This window comes from Dama dama, chromosome 15, assembly GCF_033118175.1.
Source record: "Dama dama isolate Ldn47 chromosome 15, ASM3311817v1, whole genome shotgun sequence".
Lineage (NCBI taxonomy): Eukaryota > Metazoa > Chordata > Mammalia > Artiodactyla > Cervidae > Dama > Dama dama.
The window spans coordinates 81501300-81520753 of NC_083695.1; the positions used below are offsets into that span (position 1 = coordinate 81501300).

At 37.1% G+C, this 19454-nt stretch overlaps 1 protein-coding gene across 1 annotated transcript in view; it reads left to right on the plus strand.

Moving 5' to 3' along the window:
- ATRNL1 (attractin like 1) overlaps positions 1-19454 on the plus strand; it is a 766939-nt gene that overhangs the window by 170224 nt on the left and 577261 nt on the right. The window contains exons 16-18 of the mRNA XM_061162736.1: positions 196-409; positions 2062-2250; positions 12904-13122. Coding sequence (XP_061018719.1) covers positions 196-409; positions 2062-2250; positions 12904-13122 — 622 coding nt within the window. The remainder of the gene's footprint in view (positions 1-195; positions 410-2061; positions 2251-12903; positions 13123-19454) is intronic.

The window sequence follows — 19454 nt, forward strand, 5'->3', positions numbered from 1 at the left end:
AGTGTTCTATTATGCATCATTTTCCAAGATGTCCTAGGATTGTTAATTTTCCTTGGTATTAGATGTTATTAGAAAGGTACTTCGATATATTTTAAAATGTAATTTTTAAAGATAACGAACTGTTTGCTCAGGAATGTGACACAGGATTTTTATGTCTCAGTTTTTAAAAAATGTCGCTTTTGCTGTTGTTTACAGAAAGTATCACCTTGGGTAGGCTTACGCAAGATCAATATATCCTACTGGGGATGGGAAGACATGTCTCCATTTACAAATACAACACTACAGTGGCTTCCTGGTGAACCTAATGATTCTGGGTTCTGTGCGTATCTAGAAAGGGCTGCAGTGGCAGGCTTAAAAGCTAATCCTTGCACATCTATGGCAGATGGCCTTGTCTGCGAAAAACCTGTTGGTAAGTAGTCCTATAAACTAATGTTTCTTTAAAGATGTAATTTGTATTTCCAACTCTTCTTCCCACAACCCCCTTCCAGCCTGTGATCCTACATAGGCCTGAAGTAACTTTCACCATCTTTTAATGATGCTGATATCTGTGTAAATTTTATCTTTGTCCACTTTCCCGATTTACTGTTAGTGACCTCAGCATTAACTTGTAAAAGTAATAGAATTGTAGTTTTTTGATACAATCTTTATTTCTTGGTTAATATAGTGATGTTATAGTAATAATCTGTTCTTAATTTTTTACTGTTTTGCTTTTATAATAATAGTTTTTGTAGGAAAGATTAATCGTTAAGATTAACAACTAATTTAGAATCATTTTAATCCTATAGATCTATTTCAGTTGGCAAGTGAAAAGAAACATTCCTGTTACATCCTTTGAAATGGAGTTTTTTAAGTGAGAAAGGAGTACTGAATTGTTTTCTTTTTTCAAATATTATATTTTGTCATGCAGTGAAATATACATAATGTCAAACTTACAATTTTAGCCATTTTTTCGTTCAGTGGTTTGGAGATATGATTGAGATTTCTAAATCATTTTTAAGTGTCGAGTTCAGTGTCATTAAGTACATCCACATTGTTGTTAATCTACCAACACTGTCCACCTCCGGAACTTTTTCATCTTCCCAAACTATATCTCCATATCCATTACACAGTAACTCCCCATTCACCGCTCCCCAACCCCACTGCTAAGTTATCTCATGTCAGTGGAATCATGAGGTATTTGTCCATTTGTGACTGGCTTATTTCCTTTCAGAATAATGTTTTCAGAGTTCACCCATCTTGTAGTATGTGTCAGAATATCATTCCTCTTTAAACCTGAATGTTTATCCATTGTGTTTATAGTCCACATTTTCTTTCCCTCTTCCTACATTGGTGGATACTTGTTACTTCTACCTGGTGACTGTAGTGAATAATGATGCTATGAACATGGGTGTACAGATAACTGTTTCAGTTCCTGCTTTCATGTCTTTGTGTATGTAGCCAGAAGTGGAATTGCTATATCATATGGTAATTCTGTGTTTAATTTTTTGAGGACTTGCCATACTGTTTGCTATGGAAGCTTCACCATTTTACCATTCCTAGAAGTGGTGTACAGGGTACAATTTTTCCACATCCTTACTAACATTTAAAACATAGCAATCCAAATAGGTGTGATAAAGATTATGTTTTATGTTAAGATTTTATAGTAAATTGTATAGTTTGTTGCTTTTATACGGTGTGGAATGTTTATATTAATAGAAGTATGGCTAGCTTGAAAAGTAAATAATGGTAAGCATACATATTATCTAGTCAATAGAAACAAAAGCCTAAGTCATGTATTACATTTCTATTAAAAAAAATTAAGTTACACAATTTTATGTACTTTGTAAAGGATTAAAATTTTCCAGGGTATTATAAGTTTCAAATTAGATAATAAATTTAAGAAGTATTGACATGCCATCTTCATTCTCATTGTACCTTATATAATTTTGACTCTAATTTTTAATCCCCCACTTGGCTTCATTGAAACATTCCCTAAACAACAGAATGAACAAAACTCACATCCTTGTATGTCAAAAAAGCAGCTAAGAAATAAAATACTTATCTTTTGTTGATTTATTCCAGTTAGTCCAAACCAAAACGCGAGGCCGTGCAAAAAGCCCTGCTCTCTGAGGACGTCGTGTCCCAACTGCACGAGCAACGGCATGGAGTGCATGTGGTGCAGCAGCACGAGGCGGTGCGTGGACTCCAACGCCTACATCATCTCCTTTCCCTACGGGCAGTGTCTGGAGTGGCAGACTGCCACCTGCTCTCGTAAGTGTCCTCTGGAGTCGCGTTTTGTTTAACTGCAGCATAAATCCCCTTTCTGTGATGGGCCGAGAAATTGAATGTTTGAGGAGGTTTCATAAAAAATGAGAAAAAATGCTGTCACTGGTTACCATTAGACCTTCCTTTTAGCTCAGAAGGTAGAGCATCTGCCTTCAGTGCAGGAGACACAGGTTCGATCCCTGGGTCGGGAGGATCCTCTGGAGAAGGGAGCGGCAGCCCACTCCAGTATTCTTGCCTGGAGAATCCCATGGACAGAGGGGCCTGACGGGCTACAGTTTGTGGGGTTGCAAAGCATTGGACATGACCGAGCGATTAACACTATACTAGTTACCATTAAAAATTGCTATTTACAATTAAAAACTAGTTTTAAAGCCTCTTAATGCTACAAGCTCCTGATTTACCTTATACTGTCATTTTGAATTCCAGTAATTTTCTTAGCCTTTAACATTTTGCTATGTTTGTGCTCCCCCAAACTCTGAGTGTATGTTGAAGACAGTGGAATACTTCATGAAAGTGCTCCTTCAGAAGGATCATATATTACTTCATTGTGTTTCTTTAGTATCCTCTAATCTAGTACACTTCCTGTGTCTTCTTTTTTTTTCACAAGTGTGATTTTTTAAAGAATTTACACCAGTTGCTTTGCAGGTTTCCTAATTTGGATTTGCCTTATTATTTCCTTATGGTTAGATTTAAGTTAGGCATTTTTTGATGAGGATATCATCACAATGGTGGTATGTTGTGTTGTTGGTTAGTCGCTAAGTCATGTCCAACTCTATTGCTATCCCATGGTGTAGCCCTCTTGACTCCTTTGTCCATGGGATTTCCCAGGCAAGAATCCTGGAGTGGGTTGCCATTTTCTCCTCCAAGGGATCTTCCTGACCCAGGGATTGAACCTGAGTCTCTTGCGTTTCCTGCATTGGCGGGTGGATTCTTTACCATTAGTGCCACTTGGGACACTCTTTCTTCTCTTTGGGACCTAGCCAAATCCATATTTGTTCCATATTGGGCACCACTGTTGCTTAAAGAGTTGAAACAAAGTGGTAATTGCTACCATGTAGGCTAGAACTTGCAGGCTGCAGCTGTTGGGTGCATTTATCCTCCCAGGCTCTTGGTATCAAGTAGAGTGGTGTTCCTGGGATGGGATGGCTGGGCATGTCTGTGTTGAGCTCCCTGTTGCTCTCACTTTTTAGGAATTTTGATAAAGAACAGGAAAATACTTGATCAAGATTGTAGCAGTGGTTTTGTTGCAGACATAAAATAGTCTTGCTAGCACAGAAGACGTCTTACAACTAGGAACCAGCTGCCCAGGAGAGTTGAATACCAGCCCTGGTACTTGTGGGGAGTTGAGACATTGCTCAGCCTCTCCTGCCTCAATTGCTGCTTTTGTGTCTCCACAAACATCAATGTTTAGTGAAAGATGCCCGACACAAAAGATTATATATATATTACCCATTTAGATAAAGTTTAAAAATAGGCAAAGCTATGCTCTATCATTTAGGAATGAATTTTTTAGGTAGACCTGTTGGGCAAGGTTTTTATAAATGTTTGCTAGTGGATGCTGCTAGGAAAGATTGGAGGTGTTGATTAGGAAAAGGGCAGGGAGGCAATGTTCTGCTTCTAGACTGAATGCAGGCACAGAATATTCATTTACAATAATTTACTAATCTCACGTTTATTCTTTATGTAGCTCTCTGTATGTGTGTTATATTTCACAGTGAAAAGAAGTTTCTAAAAGGTATGGGGAAAGGTACTTGGAAAGTCTCCAAGCTCTTAAAATTTTTAGAACTTTCTAAAAATTATTTAGAGTTGTATAATTATTTAGAGTTCTCTGTTCACAAATCTTTCTTATATTCCATTCTTTCCTTTTCATTTGTTCGTCTTCTGGAAAATAGTCTTCAGTAATTCTTTCCAAATAAATTGTTAGTTAGTAAGCCTTTTGGGCTTCCCGGGTGGCTCTAGTGGTAAGGAACCCTCCTGCCATTGCAGGTTAGATGTGAGAAACACAGGTTTGATCCCTGGGTCAAGAAGATCCCCTGGAGGAGGGCATGCAACCCACTTCAGTTTTCTTGCCTGGAGAATCCTGCGGACAGAGGAGCCTGGCAGGCTGTAGTCCATAGGTTTGCAAAGAGTCGGACATGTCTGAAGTGACTTAGCATGCACTAAACCTTTTGAATCTTTGCATTTTTTCTTATTCACTTGAATGATAAAAATACCTGGGTGTAGAGTTCTGAATATTTCCTTCCTTAGAATATCTAGCATTTGATGTTGTGGGTTAGAATTTTCATGCCAATCAAATATTCTTTCCTTTATAAGACATCTTTTTTCCCCCTTTTTTGGAGAGCTTTAAAAACTTTTCTGTTTATCCCTGGCATTCAGAATTTTGCAATTTATCCTTCATTCAGTTTTCAGTAACTGATGTGGATTTCAAAAGTGGATTCTCATTGGCTCTTTTAATCTGAAGAGTATTTTCTTTCTTCATTTGCTGAGAATATTCCTTAATGTCATAGATTGTTTTCTTCTCTTTACTCTTATTGGAAATCTTAAAACAGTTGTTTGAATTTCTGGGTATATCTTAACATCTCTTGTTTTTGCATTTTTATTGTAATATAGTTTACTTAACAATATTGTATTAGTTTCCAGTGTATAGAAAAGTGATTCAGATACACACACATATACATATGTGTATATATATTCCTTTTTCAGATTATATTCCATTTTAGGTTATTAAAAAATAATTGAATATAGTTTCCTGTGCTGTATAGTAAATCCTGTTGCTTATTTATTTTACATATAGTAATTTTTATCTGTTAATCCCGTACTCTTCATTTAGTCCCCCATCACTACCCTCCCATTGCTCTTCAGTGATCATAAGTTCATTTTATAAATCTGATTCTGTTTCTGTTTTGTGTATAAATTAATTATTTTAAGATTGTATGTATATGTGATATATAATATTTGTCTTTCTCTAACTTCCTTCACTTACTATGATAATCTCTATGTCCATTATGTTACTGCAAATGGCAATTATTTCATTCTTTTTTATGGACAAGTAGTATTCCATTCTATACACACACCTTTTTTTTAAATTTATTTTTTAATTGGAGGAAAATTGCTTTACAGTGTTGTATATTGGTTTCTGTGTACAACAACGTGCATTAGACATAATCATGCATATATAGCTCCTTCTCGAGTCTCTTGCCCCTTCCCCCATCCCTCCCTTCTAGCATCACAGAGCACCAGGCTGAGCTTCCTGTGTTTTATAGTAACTTCTCAACAGCTATCTGTTTTACACATTATAGTGTATATATGTTGATGCTGTCTTCTCCATTCGTCCCACTCTTTCCTTCCCCCACTGTGTCTGCAAGTCTGTATTCCACATCTTTGTCTTCATTCTTGCCCAGCAAATAGGTTCATCAGTACCATTTCTCTAGATTCCACATATGTGTGTTAATACATGATATTTGTTTTCCTCTTTCTAACTTACTTCACTCTGTATAACAGACTCTAGGTTCATCTGCCTCACTAGAACTGATTCAAATTCATTCTTTTTTGTGGCTGAGTAATACTCCACTGTATATATGTACCACATCTTCTTTATCCAGTCATCTGGAGATGGACATCTAGGTCGCGTCAGTGTTCTGGCTATTGTAAATAGTGCTGCAATAAACATTGAGATATATGTGTCTTTTGGAATTGTGGCTTTCTCAGGGTATATGTCCAGTAGCGGGATTGCTGTTTCATATGGTAGATTTTATTCTTACTTTTTAAAGAAATCTCCACACTGTTCTCCATAATGGCTTCATTAATTTCCATTCCCACCAACAGTATAGGAGGATTCCCTTTTCTCCATATCCACTCCATTACTTGTTGTTTGTAGATTTTTTTTAATGATGACTATTCTGACTGATATGAGGTGATACCTCACTGTAGTTTTGATTTGCATTTCTCTAATAATTAGTGATGTTGAGCTTCTTTTCATATGTTTATTGGTCATCTGTATGTCTTCTTTGGAGAAATTTCAGGTCTTCTACCCATTTTTTGACTGGGCAGTTAGTTTTTCTGATATTGATCTATATGAGTTGCTTATATATTTTGGAGATTAATTCTTTGTCAGTTGCAATTGTTTTCTCCCATTCTAAGGGTTGTCTTTTAATCTTGTTTATTGTTTCCTTTGCTGTGCAAAAGCTTTTATGTTTAATTAGGTCTCATTTGTTTATTTTTGATTTTATTTTCACTACACTAGAAGGTGGGTCAAAGAGGATCTTGCTGTGATTTATGTCACAGAGTGTAGTGCTTATGTTTTCCTCTAAGGGATTTATAGTTTCTGGCCTTACATTTAAGTCTGTAATCCATTCTGAGTTTATTTTTGCACACAACATCTTTTTAAGCCAGTCATCTGTTGATGGGCACTTGAATTGATTGTTTTCATTTATTGGCTATTGTAAATAGTGCTGCTGTAAACACTGGGGTGCATTTATCTTTTCAAATTAGTGTTTTTATCTTTTCTTACAGCTTTGGTTGAATAAGAGACCTCTTGCCAGCTTCCAGTTGGTTTTCTGTGAAAATTGTTCCACTCGTAGGTGTATTTCTGTTTTGTTTTTGGGCAGAGGTGTGCTCCATTCTACCATGTTGATCCTTAAAATGTTTAGTATGTGTTAAATTCATTTGTACTTTGCATGTTTTTGTTTGTTAAGTGAGGTTCAGATATTTTTCCTTATGTTTTTTAAAATCTTGAGCTTTTTATCTATTTAAAGTGAATTTTTGAGAACCTTGTAATCCCACTGTAAAGATTGAAACTACATTTTTTGAAAGGTAAATTAGAAATGATTAACCATTTTAACACAGATAAGAACTTCAGTTTGACCACAGATGAACCACATGATGATAACTACTGTTGGTGAGATTGCCAGCTAGGCATGCATGAATCAATTCTTTAGTCCTGCTTTGGCACTCTTGATTTTTGATGTTTTGCTTCTTTTGTTTTGTCGATTGTTGCAGAGGCTTATTTTCTACTTCTGCCATTTGTTCCTTGAACAGTTAGTCTAGTCTGCTGGAATTTCTGTTTCTACAGGTCTTTTCTTTCACCGTTCTGTCTGTTGTCACATTTGCCTTCCCTGTGGCTGTGTATAGCTCATTTGAGCTGATGATGTCTAATCACAGTTGTTTTTGTTCCATAACTTGTAAAATTGTACATCCTCTGTATCCTCATGGGAAAGAGGGGCATTTTCCTTGCCTCCAGGAGCGCTTGTGTTCCTTGGAAGTAGCATTTACCTGGCAGTGACCCACTCCTTATGAAACACAAACTCCTTCTGTGTTACATTTAATTCTTTCCCATGTTTTTAACTAACAGACGTTTACTGAGCAGTGAGGAAATGCCAGAAAATAAAACAGAGACTAGGAATGAAGATGACATCCTTGCTCAAAATTCAAGTGCTTTTAGCAGTAGTGTTACGATTTCAAAATATCATCTGCTGAGCAATGGTTTTGTCATGCTTTGCCTTTAATATTATATTTTGTTATTATGAATTATATGTAATGGATTTATATTATCTTTTTGTGCTGTATGTTTCTAGTTATTCACCAAACCTTTGACATTAGTAAGTCTTTAAAACCATTTTTACAGTTATAAATAGAACAGTATTAGAAATGGTCTAAGCTTTATATTGCTTTTAAAGAAAGTTGTCTTCAGTGATCATTTGAAGTTTTTTTCTTAGTAAATGAAACTTGAAGGAAATTTTTCTTTGTAAATGAGAAACAAACCACCAAACTATCTTTCAAAGTAGCTGTGTTTTGTAATCCCACCAGGATGAACAAGAGTTCCTTTCTTCACATTTTGCATACTTGTGAGCATTTGGAGGTGCCAGTGTTTTGGATTTTGGCCATTCCAGTAGGCTTATAGGGGCTTCCCTGATGCATCAGTGGTAAAGAATCCATCTGCCAATGCAGGAGATGCAGGTTTCATCACTAGATTGGGAAGATCCCCTGGAGAAGGAAATCCCTCCAATTTTCTTGCCTGGGAAACCCCATGGACAGAGGAGTCTGGCAGGCTACAGTCCATGAGATTGCAAAAGAGTCAGACACGACTTAGTGACTAAACAACAAACAACAACACATTCCATTTTAGGTAATCTGTAACATCCATCAGCAGTAGAAGAAAAGAGGAATTAAGAAGACCTAAAGTAATAAGGGGAGTGGAATACAGAGGATGTCATAGTCGGTCATGACTTAGCGACTAAACAACAAAAACAGCTTTAGGTTTATAATGATATCTCCTTGTTTTAGTATTCAGTTCTCTAATCATAAATGATGTGGACCATCTTTTCATATTTGCCATCTGTATATATCTTGTTTGGTGAGGTGTCTGTTCAGGTCTTTTGACTATGAAAAATTTTCTTTTATTGAAGTATAGTTGATTACTGTTTTATGTTCATTTCAAGTGGACAGCATAGTGATTCAGTGTTTTTATTGTTTACACTCCATTTAAAGTTATTATGAAATAATGACTGCATTTCCCTGTGCTGACTATATTTCTTGTATATACTTATACAAGAATAAGTATGTTCTTATTTCTTATCTATTTTTTCAGTGTAGTTTGTATCCCTTAATCTCATGTATCCATCTTGTCCCTCCCTACTTCCTTGTCTATTTTAAAAAATTGAGTTGTTTGTTTTCTTATTATCATTTTGAATGTTCTTTATATATTTTGAAATCCAATCCTTTATCAGATGTGTTTTTTGCAAATATTTTCTTCCACTGTATGGCTTGTCTTTACATTCTTTTGACAGTATTTTTTGCAGTGCAGAGATTTAAAATTTGGTGAAGTCAAGTTCATCAATTTTTTCTTTCAATTGTGCGTTTGGTATTAGACTGAAACATCATCACCAGACCCAAGGTCATTTAGATCTTCTTATCTGTTGTATTCTAAGAGTTATATAGTTGTGCTTATATCACCCATCTCTTCTTGCATGCTGTCTACTTTTTTCTGTTAGAGCGTTTAGCATATTTTTTGAACCTTCAGCATATTAATCATAATTGTTCTAAATTCCTGATCTGATAATTCCAACATCCCTTCCATGTCTGGTCTGATGCTTATTACTCTTTCTCTTCTGTGTTTTCTGCCTTTTGGTATTCCTTGCAGTTTTTTTCTTGATAGTCAGATACAAAATATGGGCAACAGAAACTGTTGTAAGTAGGCTTTTAGTAATGCAGTAGTAGGATTTGGGGGAGGGGAAGTATTCTGCAGTCCTGTGATTAGGTCCCAGTCTTTTGGTGAGTCTGTGCTCTGTACTGTTCTGTGAACTTCACTTCACTAGTACTTCCCAGTTTTTTGTTTTTGTTTTTTTCTTTTTTCCCTCTCTCAGGTGGTACAGGATAGCTGGAGGGAGCTGGAGTTGTACATTTCTCTTTCCCCACGTGAAAGACTAGAATAAGCTAGAGTTGGTTATTTCCGTTTATCTGGTTCAGTTATGCTCTGATAAAACCCCAGCAGTTTAGTCTCTGTTAAACTGTTTCTCCAGACTTATTAAGAACAGTGCTCTGGCATATTTCAGAAAAGTCCCTTTTCCCCTCCCATTGCCAGAAGCACCAAGGGGTTTTCCTTCAATATTAACTGTGAGGACCTGTTAGGGCTCCTGAAGGTCACACTTACAAAAATGTTGGGGTTCCTCCTGTAACTGGGTCCCCCTGGAGATATGAACCCTTAGAGTTGTCCACACTGAGATTCCGGCAATTCAGTAGTTAACAGTTCAGGTGATCTTACCCCGGCGCTGGGTCCTGAAGAGGTTTCCATGCCACTAAGTCATGATTTTCTGTATCCTGCTCTCTCTCCAATTATGGATGCTATTGTTTGCCCTGTGACCTTACTTGTCTGATGGATCTAAGAAGAGTTGTTGATTTTTCAATTTGTGGCTGATTTTTCTTTTTGTTAAGATGGAGTGGTGACTTCTAAACTCCTTCCATGCTGGACTGGAAACCAGAAGTCTGCAATCATCATTTGGTGATATAATTTGTTACAGATTGATTTTTCAAATTCTTACAGATCTCATAAACCATATTGAATATTATAAAAGTTATTTTTTCAAAAAGCCAAAAATAAATAAAGTAAAAAATGATTTCTTTGATTACTTATAGCTCATACATTCTTATAGCTCATACATATAGCTCCATTCTAGCCATAATTTAGTCAAAATAGCACAGCCTACAAAAACTTTCCTATATTATTGTTTCCTGTAAGAAAATAAAAATCATTAGAGTCTTTCAGTTTTTTAGTTACCACTACAAGGAATGAATATTCTGCTAATTTTTTAGCGTGCACATTGCTCTCCACTCTTGAGCAAGAACTAAACCAATATTAACCTTTGTAAAAATATCACATCTAAAAAAAAAATAGGAAAGTAGAATGTTGCTCTAAATATGACATTTTGTAGCTCATTTTTAAAGCATAAATCCTAATAAACAGACCATTATTAGCTTGTCATTCAGTCAATGAGAGAAAGGCAGGATTCCTCAGTCTAGGATTTCCCATGGCTGATTCATGTCAATGTATGGCAAAAACCACTAAAATATTGTAAAGTAATTAGCCTCCAACAAATCAAAGTAAATGGAAAAAAATAAAGTATTCAAAAAAAAAAGAAAAGCAGCAGAGTGGGTTTGCTGTGTTTGAGAATGCACTTGAGATGCTTAGTCTCTTAGTCGTGTCCGACTCTGCGACCCCATGGACTAGACCCACCAGGCTCCTCTGTTCATGGGGATTCCCCAGGCAAGAATACTGGAGAGGGTTGCCATGCCCTTCTCCAGGTGATCTTCCCAACCCAGGGATCGAACCCAGGTCTCCCCAGTTGCAGGCGGATATTGTACATTACACTTCTTTAAGAAATTTGATTGGTTATTTTACTTAAAAAGATAATCCTAAAATTAATTTTATTTTCCTCAGAGATATCTATAGATTATAAATATAAAGTCTAGATTTATTCTGGATGAGACCTAGTAAAGATTTACTTCAGTTTATCATGTGACAGTAAATAATCAGAATGTTAAGCTAGCATAGCTAATTTGATGTTTAACATTATTTCCCATTGGTTTCATACCAACCCAATATAGGTTTGAAGACAATTAGAATAATCTAGTCAATGGTACCGTGGGCTAGCTACAATCACAGATAAAAGAGAAATATTTCACAGTAAAAAGTCTAAGGAGGAGTATGGTAATATATAAAAGGTTCAGTTATCTAAGGACATTTTAAATGAAGTGCCGTTTAACGCTGTGTACTGCTGAAAAAATTTTCAGAAAGAAGTATGTTCATGTCATTGAATTATTTATCTACAGGGTTAACATTAATCACTTGTGTTCAATGACTCAAAGAATACTCTTCCTTTTAAATTTATTATTAAGGAAATATGGGAGATGGTAGTCATTCTTCACTTTCTTACATCTAGTCCCTGAAATGCTCAGCACTGAGAAAATTCACAACAACAAATCACACTGTAATTGATGAATTCTTTAATCCAATATTCTATTATCCCTGCATGGTCTACAGTATTGAGTTCCTGTTTTGTTTGCTGAGAAGCTTATGCTGTTATTTGCAGCTTTCTGAGGAGCATTCCTCTTTCCAGTAATATTAAACAACTGAGTAACAATTAAGTTATTACCACAACAAAAATGAAATTGAGATGGCCAAAAGTCTGACTTGTTTCTTCCTTCTCTCTGAGGTTCTTCTAGCATGTGACTAGAAAACCATACATGATACTTTGTGCTTATGTACTATCTTCTATGGATCAACAATTCCCAAGACAATATGTGCCTTTTCTAGCACACAAAAAAAATCAGGCTAGTTTCAGGAAACCTCAGCCTGATACAGGGTATTATGACTTTGAAGTAAAAATTCAAAACATCACATAGCAACTATTATGAATATGATGGCAGGTTCATCCTTGGGAAAGGCATTACGGTGTTCATGGGCTTTGTTGAGGCTCATAGTCTATATATCTGTTAAACAGAAAAAGGTTGAGCTTCAGTGAGATGATATTCTGCAGCTCTGGAAGTCAGAGAGAACCTGTCCTGCTGGTTGCCTGCTGAGGTAGAGTATCCAGTTTCCATATTCCTGTTCAGTTTGGCTCTTTGAGTGAGATTACTTTTAAACATCGCATATCAGGCAAATGCTAATATCTTGGACCCTTGAGGAGAGCATTGTCCATGCTGGGGTCAGCTATCTCAGGGAGTGGGTAAGCATGACTTAGAGTGGACATTCACAGGCAGATGCAGAGTTTTTCCTTCGAGGCGTTTCCTGGGCACAAGAAGAGCTAACATTGCTCTATATCACAGACGATGGTAAGTATGGTCTGTGGGCGCCTGCATCAGTTCTCAAAAGGTCCTAGTACTGGCACAGTTCTCAGAAGTGTGTGAATGCTGACTTCATTTTTCTCCATGCCAGTCCATTCATCTCTTCTTTATTCATAATGTATGCTTTATTTGCTCTTGAAGTAATTGCTGTTTCTTATTATTACAAAAAATGTTTACATTAACCATAGATGACCCTTTACTGTCTTTTTTCCAGATCGTATTTATTTTTCCATTAGCTTGCAATTCCATTTGAATATAAAGTTGTGTAACATGTTTATTAATAATGTTTCTGCCATGCAGCCCAAAATTGTTCTGGATTGAGGACCTGTGGACAATGTTTGGAACAACCTGGGTGTGGCTGGTGCAATGATCCTAGTAATACTGGACGAGGACACTGCATTGAAGGGTCTTCCCGGGGACCAATGAAGCTTGTTGGAATGGTTAATAATGAGATGCTTCTTGATACAAGTCTTTGCCCTAAAGAGAAGAACTATGAGTGGTCCTTTATCCAGTGTCCAGGTAATAAAAATATTCTGAAAGAAATTTTAATTTCTGCTCAAGGACACCAAGAATTACTTTCTTTTCTTATAAAAAGATTTAGGAAAAAAATAATAATGGAAATGAGACTGAAAGGATTAAAAAAATTCTTTCCTATATCCATGTTTGTTGTATAGGTGATATTATGCTTGGAATCATTAAATAGGCTAACCAGATGCATGATATATAATTGTCAGATTTGGTTTCATGTGAATTATTACAAGGAAAAATAACATTGGTTCCATACCAAATTTCTATACTATAGTATAGTCTTTTATTGTTTGTAATATAATATCTTAGACTTCAAAGGCAACTCAGAGGATTCAGTCAAGCTTCATGCTAAGTATGGAAATATTTTGTGTAATATGCTTGATAGAGTCATTTGACCTTTGGTGTTTGGTGTCATTCAATTTTGAAGGTCAGTAAAGTTTTTGGAGTTTTCAAAATAGGAAGTTGGTTCTTATCTGGAATAAAATCAACCTCTTAAAAAAAAAATCAACCTCTTGAAAAATTAATTTATTCAGTGTATTTCTATTGAGTGCCTACTATGTGCAAAGAGTGTTTTACATTCTAGGGACATAACAATTTAAAAAGTTGACTAAAACCACTGCATTAATTGAGCCTAAAGTGAAAGTGAAAGTCGCTCAGTCCTGTCCAGCTCTTTGCGACGCCATGGACTATACAGTCCATGGAATTCTCCAGACCAGAATACTGGAGTGGGTAGCCTTTCCCTTCTCCAGGAGATCTTCCCAACCCAGGGATCGAACCCAGGTCTCCTGCACTGCAGGCAGATTCTTTACCAGCTGAGCCACCAGGTAAACACTTAGTTGAGCCTAATTGTATTCTAATTGAAATTAATCACACACACACACTGTGTATGTGGTTATAAGTTAGATGGTCCTAAGTCCTATTAAATAAATCAGGGAAGGGAGATAAGGCTTGAGATTTAAAATAGAGTGGTAAGAGAAGATCTCTCTCAGGAGTAATGGTTATTAAACATCTCAAGTAGTTGAGGGAGTGAACCATGGGGCTGTCTGGGGAAAGAATGTTCCAGAAGACACAAGGACTGGGTGAGATAGTTTATTTACGAGATGAACCTGGGAAGCATAATTGAAGCAATAGAGAGTTTCAGAGAAGAGAGGAAAACCAATAATATGTGCATTATGAAGCTGGATACTATACTGAGAAATATGAACTCAGACCCCCTGGGACCTTTGAAGAAATATGTAGAATGCTCCTCAGGGTTAAACCACTGAAGGACTAGGAGAGTGGGGTATTGATCCTTATCTCTCCTCCACTGAGAGTTGAGCGATGCCTTTGAGGGTGTTGAACTTCTGCGCTGTGCCAGCACATCTGATTAATAGCTTGTCCTGATACCAGTAAACATCCTGAGGCAAACAGGCAGAAGATACTGTGGACTTGAGTTAGGTGAGGCGTTGACAGTGTGCTGCACTGAAACCAGTTAGGCTGAGGAAATGTGACACTTCTTCATAAACTTCGGAAGGTGTGAAAACTAAGACGAGGGACTAACTGCTGATTCATACAACAGCATGGCTGAATCTTAAATACATTTTGCCTAGTGAAAGAAGCCAGGCCAAAAGGCCACGTGTTGTACTATGGGGATGGAAAAGAGATGAGTTATTTGCCAGAAGTAGTAAAGGCAGAGATTGCCTCCAAGAGGGCTTCACAGTGAAACTTTTGGGGTTATGAAAATGTTCTTCTTAATACTGTGGTGGTTGATAATGATTCTATACATTTGTCAAGCCATACTGAATATGACAGAAAATAAACTTTCCTGACTGCAAATTAAAAAAAAAAGTCAATCAGCCAGGATGTCAGAGGATGCAAACTGTGACAAGTAAATGTAACTGTATTGCAAATGCCATAACTTCATAAAAAAGTGAGCTGATCTAAGTAACCTTGGAAAATAGTGTTTTGTTTGGGTACTGTGAAACTAAAGCAAAAAATTATATAAACATTATGTTCTGATTGGTAAATTTGTTTCTCACATAGTACAGACTAACAATTCTAACAATACTTTATATGTTTACTAGGTTTGGATAAATATATAAATTAATTGTGTTTCATGTGAGCCAGGTTTCTTTCAGAGAAAAAAGTTAAAAATATGCAAAGAGTGAAGACTGTAAAGAACCCTGTGGGGAATTCCCTGGCCCTCCAGTGGTTAGGACTCTATGGTTCCACTGCAGGAGGCACAGGATTAATCCCTGGTCAGGAAACTAAGATTCCCTCATGCCCTCTGGCACAGCTGAAAAAAAAAGCAAAACAGAACAGAACCTTGTGGTATTGGTTTCACATATAAGCATAAATTCAAGTTTATTTTAATATTTATATATATGTAGGTGTGTGATGTATATATACATATATTTTCTAATTTAGTTCTTCAAGAAGGCCAAGAAGCCACAGTGCCCCAGTAGCAATGAGCATCTTCTGTGCCCACATCGTGTTTTCAAAATACTGTTTCCAATGAAACGAACCAGGACTGTTTGGAGAAATGACTGATTCTACAACTGAGGCAGGGAGAATACAAGATTAGCCTGAAGTATTGTCTAGGCCAGAAAGTAAGAGAGTGCTCAAAACAAAACAAAGGAGAGTGGGAGCATGTCAAACGGGCGTAGTCAACCTGAAAGAGTTCTCAGTGGGTCAAATCTGGCAAAAAAATAACGACTATATTGGATTGTAACCCAAAGAACAGAATACATATCCATGATTCTTTACTGATTTAATGATGGAATAAATAATACACAAGTGAGAATGGATAAATATTTCTTACAGAAAATTCTGAATAATAAATGTAGAATGAAGGACTTCCCTGGTGGTCCAGTGGTTAGAGCTCTGCGGTCCCAGTGCGGGGACCCGGGTTTGATCCCTGGTTGGGGAATTAAGATCCTGCAGGTTGCATGATGTGGGCAAATAAATAAATGAAGAATGACCGAAGGAAATAAAAAATTTCTGTTAGAATCCCATAGTAGTTAAGTGCTGTAAGAAGAATCTGCTTAAGAATGTTCAAATTAGTGAGTGAAACTTTGAGGAAAAACAAGATATTTGTGTAGCTTCCAAGTATCTTCTTCAAAAGTATTTATTAACTGCTCTGATAGTTCGAACGTATGTCCACAGATCCTTGACACTTGTTCCTCTAGGAACTGAACTGAAGTTGCTCAGTCATATCCGACTCTTTGCAACCCCATGGACTGTAGACTACCAGGCTCCTCAGTCTATAGAATTTTCCAGGCAAGAGTACTGTAGTGGGTTGCCATTTTCTTCTTCTTCCTCTAGGAAGTGGAGCTTAATTTCTTTACCCCCATGTGTGAATTGGACATGATGACTCACTTTTAATGAAGAGTGTGTGGAAGGGGAAATATAGTAACTTTACAGTAGAGAACATAAGGGGACATCACCTTGAACAAGTGTTCAAGATTAACACCACCGGTGATAAGTCATGTTAATATCATGTATCCTTGTGTGGTAAGAGGGACACTTCACTTTGTAATATTCTTCCCCCAAATCTGTAACCCAGTTTAGTCATGAGCAAACATCAGACTAACCCAGATTGAAGGACGTTTTTCAGCATACCTGACCAGCATTCTAGGAAAGAATCTGCTTCCAGGCTCATTCACGTGTTTGTACGATTCAGTGCCTTGTGGTTGTAGGACTGAGGTGACTGTTTCTAAGAGCCCCAGAGACCACTTGGGCTCTTAGAGAGTGATCATGTTCTCTTCCCCATCCCCCTTCCATCTTCAGAACTAGCAGTGTAGAGTCTCCACAATTAAAATGCAAATACCCACATCTTGTATCTCCTTTTTCAAGACCAGTGCCTTTTGAGGGATTATCTGACCGAGTCCATTCAGGATGATCTCCCTTTCTCAAAGCCAGCTGTGCCGGGTGCCATAATTAGTCATCAGTCAGTGACTGTCCCATCATATGAGCAGGTCCCTGCCACACTCAGGACTTCCCAGGTGGCACAGTGGTACAGAATCCGCCTGCCAGCGCAGGAGATGCAAGTTCGATCCCTGGGTTGGGAAGATCCCCTGGAGTAGGAAATGGCAACCCACTCTAGTATTCTTGCCTGAAAAACTCCATGGACAGAGAAGCCTGGCAGGCTACAGTCCATGGGGTCTCAGAGAGTCAGACGGTGACTGAGCACGTGCTACCACACTCAGGACGAGGCCATTACCATTTGATTAAATAACTGAGGTATTACCCGCTACGTCCATTGATGCGTAAGACTAACCAGCATACCATACTGCAGTTGACCCATTTATAGTGTAGAACTCGATGGATTTTAGCATATTCACAGACTTTTGCAACCATCACTACACTCAGTTTAAAAACATTTTATCATCTCCCAGAGAAATCTTGTACTTCCTAGCAGTCCCTACCTGTTCACCCTGCCTGCCCTTGCCAGCTGTGGATTGCCTATTCTGATCATCTTAATAAATTGAGTCCTACAGTTGTAGTTTTTTTGACTGGCTTCTTTCACACTGGCATGGTGTTTTCAAGGTTTGTCTGTGTTGTGGCCTATAGCAGTACTTCACTTCTCTTTATTACCAAATAATAGTCCATCATGTGAATATGCCATGTTTTATTCATTCATTCATTATTGTGTGGATATTTGAGTGTTTCTGGTTTTTGGTTTTTAAAATGCACTTCTTGAATACTATGTACAAGTTTATGTGTGGACATATTTTCATCACACTGGGAATGGGATATCTGGGTCAAATGGTAACTGTGTTTAACCTTTGGAGGAACCACCTTGACTAAAAGCTGCTATATTATTTTACATTTCCGCCAGCAGGGCATGAGGGTTGCAGTTATTCTACATCCTTGCACACACTGCTTATTTCATAGTTTCGATTATAGTCATTGTTGTGGGTGTGAAGTGGTATCTCACTGTGGTTTTGATTTGCAGTTATTTGGTGACTAGTGATGTTGAACATCTTTTCATATGTTTATTAGCTACCAATATTTCTTCTTTTGAGACATGTCTGTCAGATTCTTTGCCCATTGTTTAATTGGGGTATTTGTCTTTTTATTATTGGACTGTAAAGCTTCTTTATATGTTCTGAATACAATAAGTCCCTCACCAAAGATTGATTTGCAAGTATCTTCTCCCATTCTGTGGGTTGTCTTTCACTTTCTTGATAGTATCCTTGAAGCACAAGTTTTAAATTTTAATGATGTGTTTTCTGTTTTTTCTTTTCTTTCTTGTGCTGTTGCTTTCATGCCTGTGAAATCATGTGTAATAAAAGATCCCAAAGATTTTCATCTATATTTTCTTTTTAGACATGTAGTTTTATCTCTTACATTTAGGTTTTTGATCTGTTTTGAGTTAACTGTGGGATAAGATAGGGACCCAATTCAATTCTTTTGTACATGACTATCTGGGTGTCCCAGCACCATTTGTTGGAAAGACTCTTCTTGTCTTACTCCCTTTATTTTTAATTTGGTATATATTTTTAATCTTTATAAATTGAATTTTAGTCATTTTTATATTTTCCATTTCTCTCCTCCTTATTTTTATATTTTACTTTATTTTCTTGAGTATATGAAGCATACTTTAAATAGCTGTTTTAAAAATCCTTTTCTACTCATCCCAACTGGTATGCCGTTTTCTCTGTTTCTATTGGGGGGTGGTGTGTGTGTGTGTGTGTGTGTGTGTGTGTGTGTGTGTGTGTGTGTGTATTTACTGGTCATGGATCAAAATTTCCAGGATGATTATTTTTGATGGTATTTTCTGGACATTGTGATTTTTTTGTAGGTTATTCAGCTTTATTTCTTTTAGTATGTTGAACTTTACTCTGCCATGAAGTTATGTTACTTCAAAGATTGTTTTTAAGATTTGTCAAGGCCTGTACATCATAGCAGCCCTGAGTTCAGTGCTAATTTATTTCCATTGCTAAGACAGGGCCTTCTGCGGTCCCTATCTGATGCCCTTTGTATTAAGAGTCTCTTCACTCTGACTAGTGGGAATACAAGCTATTTCCAATCCTATGTGAGTTCTTGGCATTGTTTTAACATACTGTTTTCTGATGGTTCTTTCTCCAGCTTCACAGAATTTCACATTATGTTCATTGTTCAACCAAAGATTCAAGGGCACCCGTTTGCAGAGTGCTGAGTGCAGCTCTCTGTTCTCTAGTCTTTGCCTCACGAGGTCTGGAACCATGGCCTCCCTGAACTTTGATCTTTATCCTCAACTATGTGAGGGTTTGGGGTTCCTTCCCTGGACTGTAGCCTCAAATCTGCCTCCAGGTAGCAAGTCAGGGCAGCCATATTTTGTTTTCTTTTTCCTCAAGGAT